This window comes from Mus caroli, chromosome 18, assembly GCF_900094665.2.
Source record: "Mus caroli chromosome 18, CAROLI_EIJ_v1.1, whole genome shotgun sequence".
Lineage (NCBI taxonomy): Eukaryota > Metazoa > Chordata > Mammalia > Rodentia > Muridae > Mus > Mus caroli.
The window spans coordinates 84,943,739-84,949,169 of NC_034587.1; the positions used below are offsets into that span (position 1 = coordinate 84,943,739).

General features: G+C 40.9%; 1 protein-coding gene across 1 annotated transcript in view; it reads right to left on the reverse strand.

Annotated features, from left to right (window-relative positions):
• Window positions 1-2: 2 nt before the first annotated feature.
• Socs6 (suppressor of cytokine signaling 6) overlaps window positions 3-5,431 on the reverse strand; it is a gene marked incomplete at its 3' end in the record, with an annotated part of 21,615 nt that continues 16,186 nt past the window's right edge. The window contains exon 3 of the mRNA XM_021150334.2: window positions 3-1,100. Within this exon, the coding sequence (XP_021005993.1) occupies window positions 3-971 (969 nt within the window). The remainder of the gene's footprint in view (window positions 1,101-5,431) is intronic.

Genomic DNA, 5,431 nt, shown 5'->3' on the forward strand with positions numbered 1-5,431 from the left:
GGTGAGAGGGGAGGGGCGTCATCATGACCTCCTCTAGGGCTCTGCAACATAACTCCTGTGGTGCCAATCAACAAATTGTTCACTGATGAATCCACAAGGATCTCTGGGCCTACAACCAGGTCCTGGTCCACATGACTGTCGTCTTCGGAGAAGGCACCACTCGCCCCCGGCAGGGGTACGGCTGACACCTCCATGGGAGAAGACGTATCCAGGCAGCAGCTGCGCGGCNCTTCAAGAGGGCACATCCCGTCATCTAAAGGCACGGTGTACTGAAGGTAGTCCTGAGACATGAGTCCGATTACTACAGGCACGTGTTCCTCCAGGTGGAGGCTCAGGTCCCCGGGTGAGCTGGGGCTGCAGCGGGACTCAGGGCGCGGCTCTGGCTGCAGGTCTCGTAGCTCCCTGGGCTGCAGTAGCTCCCTGGGCTGCAGCTCCCGCAGCTCCTTGGGCTGCAGCTCCCGCAGCTCCTTGCGCACACCGTTGACTGGTCCTGGGCTGGCAGCATGCACCAGCGCTTTCACTCGCATCTCCATCTTGATGCACGTCTCCTCCGAGCTGGTGGGACGCAGCGGCCAGGGCGTGGGGCTATAATGGTGGCTTCTCAGTGATGTGGAACGGATGGGCCGCGGAGCACGCACATCCTTGAGTCCACCAGGAGCTGAAGCTGAGGAGAAAGTGTCCTCATCTGTAGGCGCAGTGCCGCCCTTGCCCTTGGTCTTCTGNTTGGCGGACAACCGCCTCTTCAAAGTGCCCATCAGGCTCTCGCTTTTGGATCTGTTCTTCCCTTTCTCATCCTCGCCGCCAATGTCACAACTGGCCATGTCTTTGCCATAACAGCTCCCGAATAAAGAGTCATCTTTCACGAAGTCACCAGCAAGGGACTGGGGCTGAACCACCATGAACTCAGTTTCGTCTTTGCTTTTACTCAGGTTAAAAGATTTCCTGAAGGTCTTGAGACTGATTTTCTTCATTTTGTCAAAAGTTAACTAATCCAAATGGGTCAATTTGGTTCTGGAGCAGTTATGCCCAAACATCGGGAGGGGCTGCGATGCCTCATGGGTGAATTCTGCCCGGCTTCATTTAACCTCTGAAGCTATTTTCTGGGGGAAAAAAAAAATTAAAAAAAAAAAAAAAGCCATTAATAAAACAAAACAGAAATTTTAACTTTTAGCTTCAAAACAAAAGCACCCAATTCTATTCTTAGGAATGTCACCCTAAAGATTAGGATAAATGCCTGCTACATATACTGGGCATGGGGCAAACACTGGGTCCTTTATTTACTCCTTGTTTTTTGTTTTGTGTTTAGGCCAGGACTAGGTCTTTTCTACTGACCAGGCTCATCTTCAGCACCAGGCCTAAGTAGCCCCCTCACCACTGCCCATGCAGCAGGCTGAAGGAACAAAACATAATGAAGGCACCATAATGCCCTGGAAGAACAAGCCCACACCTCAAACACATACACATGTATTGTGAGATACAGTCTATGGCCCATCACGGGTGCATTGCATGATCCAAAGAAGAAAAATGCACCCAAAAATCATACCTTTCCACTGCAGCTTAGAGCAACTTGGTTAATTAGCAGAAGACATAGCTCTAACTCACTGTTTGCTTACTATCCCCTACTATACACACAACAAAGTACAATAACATGAAGGCTAGTAAGTTATGATCTAGAATGCTCATAAGCCAGTAGAAGAGACAGATATATGAATGGTAAATTACAATACAAATCTGTCTGAAACACCCTGGTAAAACAGGTGGGAGTTGAGGGAAAAAAAGAATATGTCAAGTGTTCAGTGTTAACTACAGATAGCAGGTGGTTGTTACATAGACAAATCTGCAAAAACCATGCTCACTGAAACCACTCAGACCAGACAACCTATCAGGAACAGCTACATCAGCTCCACAAAAAGCAGCAGCAGTTTTAACAGCCTCACTGTCATACACTGTTTCTGGAAGATACTGTAAAAATAGAATACTTATAAATATTTGGAGCACAAGACACTTTAAACATGAAGCTATGCACCAAGTGAACTCACTAAGTGCCTGGTCTTATCCCAGAAAGCAGACTCAGTAACTGATTGTCAAACAGTGTGTTCGCTAACCCTGAGGTTTCAATAGTCCTGCTTGCCACTATCACATATCTATACCACAGATGTTAAAAACACTACCAATGCATATGCAATTTAATTCTAATATTAAGGGGATAAGATCCAATCCTAGACATTAGAAAGTAGAAGCTCAATCAAACCATATGTTTTAGATCTCTTTTCTCCATCTTCTAGGCAGAGATTACTCTAAATTTTTTTAAAAGAATATCTATTTTCCTGTTTGCACTTCCAAAAATATATGCCATCTTTTTATAGGATTACCATCTGTTTTGTGCCCAATAAGTGTTCTGAATCAATCTTGCCATTTTTCTAATTGCAAAGTTTTAAGTTTACACATACACTTGAAAAATTGTATAACAGTTCAAGGAAAAAGGTTTTAGATATTAAAAAGAAAGAAAGAAAGAAAGAAAGAAAGAAAGAAAGAAAGAAAGAAAAGAAAAGAAAAGAAAAGAAAAGAAAAGAAAAGAAAAGAAAAGAAAAACCTCTACAGGCCCAGCAGGTAAAGGTACTTGCCACTAAACCTGATTCCTGCTACTTTTCTCTCTCCCATTCTGTTTTTAGTATTTGGAAGTATAGTTTTTTGGTTTTTTTTCCCCCCAGGAAACTGATTTACGTTAATATATAATAAGTATATTAATGTTTTTAAATAAACAAATATGTATTTTTAAACTTGGTTTTAGTTTCTAATAGGAAAATTTCAATAGATACAAAACATGTAATTAAATCATTTTGTGATTCCCAAACAGCATTTTTCAAGATCTTTTAAGAGAATAAAAACACAGACGGTGAATTAAGGAGTGTTGATACAAGGACTAGACCCAGCTTCAATCCCCAGCTGTACATAAGCCAGGTGTGATCTGTAAGTCTGTGATTCCATCACTTTAGGGGAGGTGGAGTCAGGAGGATCAATTCAAGGCCATCCTTAGCTACAGAGAATTCCAGAATTCTGGAGACCTGATTCTCCCCAAAGACATTAACTATGGTGAGGCTTAAATGGGTTGATACATTTGTCAAAACTCTATGTAAACTGTGTACTAAAATATGTGATTTCATTGTTAGGTGAATTATACCTCATTCTAAAAACTCAATAAACAGGAAATTCAAATCAAGCTAATATATTTCTGAGAGCCATAGTGCAGCTAACAAAACTCTATTACCAGGCATGGAAAACCACCTTTCAAGCTGGAGCTGACCTGAAAGCCTGCTGCCTGAGGACTATCCAAAGGTACTATAGGAGAGAAGCAATAAAAAGACCCATCAAGGAAACCATATGGTCAGGAAACCACAATGACCAGCATAGCAAAATATGCAAAAGGGTGCATAGGGCTGGATAGATGGCTCAGCAGGTTAAGAGCACTTGACTGCTCTTCCAGAAGACCTGGGTTCAATTCCCAGCAACCACATGGTGGCTCACAAAAGGTACAATAGTAGTATTTATACCTTGGGGGAAACCAATAGCCACCTCATTTGTCTATTCAACAGGAGGGAATTCATCCCTGGTACTGAAAACCTAGCCAACTAACATTGGTTGGTGAGATCACTGACCCCCAAAAGAACCTACTATTCCTAAACTAGTATTTTTCCCAACTGAATTCTAAATATCTCTTCTTATATTCACAAGTAAGGTAGTTCTTAACCCTCATCAGAGAAGCCACATTTTGCAACAGAAACCATCACAAGAATCCATAGGTGACCATACAGCAGATAAAACTGGCCCTGGAGTGCCCACCTGCAACTCATATATCAACAATACAACCTATGCCTAAGGTTCAGGGAACATTGCAGAAGAAGAGGCAGAAAAACTCAAATAGCTAAAGATCCAGAACACTGGCTACTTGATGGTATTTCTATGAATTACAGGGAGCAACACCCATGAAATCTTAAACTATGGTCTCCTAAAAACAAACACAACAAAACCAAACCAAACAAAAACCCCTGCACAATGACACCACCAGTTGACATCTTGAAGTGTTCAAGGAAATCTCACAAAATCCCACCTCTAGAGAAAGAGCCACAGGCAACCAACCAATTTCAAGTTGCCAGCCCTACACACATATACAAATAAACAATACTAAAAGAACAGCAACGTATTTATAATGTCTGTGCACATATGCATGTGAAATAATAATTGAAGAGGTGATGCATTTGAGAGGAGGTACAGTGGGACATGGGGAAAATAGGAAGAGGTAGGTATGGGATTTATGTAAATATAGTACTCATGTATGAAATTCTTAAAATGTTAAGATATAATGTAAATGTATTAAAACATAAATGTAAAAAACAAGGACCTTCAGGTCAGAGAGATAGTTCGCCAGTAAAGAACCTCTTGCAGATTCAGTTTCTAGTACCCATGTCAGATGGCTCACAAATCACCAGTAACTCTAGTTTCAGAGAATCTGACCCTCTCCTGGCCTGAGGGTACCTGCACATATGTGGTGCATACATTTACATCTAGGTGTGTGAACACACACACACACACACACACACACACACACACACACTTCACCCAGGAATCTGGGAAAGCTTTCTTTGTAAAGTTATTTAAAAACTTTTATCAAATTCACACATGCTTTAGCCAAGTAGACATACAATTAGTAATTTGTCTTTTGGAGATGTTTTTGTGCCAAAGTTATAAAGACACTGTTATCTTTTTATCTTTCTAGTTTTAAACAAGCCTGCTACTTACATTGTTTAAAGTGGTAAACACTAGCTAAATACTGACAGAGTGACAGAAGGACTAAGTCTTCTGAATACAGTTTCATCAGTTCTTATAATCTTAAAGCCTTTTTAAAGTTTGATGAAGCAGTTTGACACTACAGACTAGACTGAGTTTATGCATATCCCTTATTTAGCAATTATATGACCTTAGACATAACTAAATCTACCACTTATGTAACTTATGGAGCTAGGTGTCCTTAAAGCAATGTCTTATATACATAGGCTAAATACTTGCAGCTAGTAATAAATTGCAACAGTTCCATTAAGTAAATAGGGAAACCAAAGCACAAACACTGTAGGACGCTTGCCAAAATCACATGACTGATTCTAAAGTCTACTTAATCACAACATACACCTTTATAATGCATATAATTCTTCTTAGAAAAAAACATAGCTTTAACCTAAGTTGTAGAAAACAACACAAACACATACACATATCAAATATCTACAGACTACTAGTTTAATATACAGGCAAAGAAAGAAGTTCAGGAAACATGAGAAAAAAAAAAAACACTGTAAGACTAATTGCAAAGATGATCCTCTTCCTTCCTCTCGCTCTCGCTCTCTCTCTCTCCGCCCCCCTCTCCCCCTCTCCCTCTTCC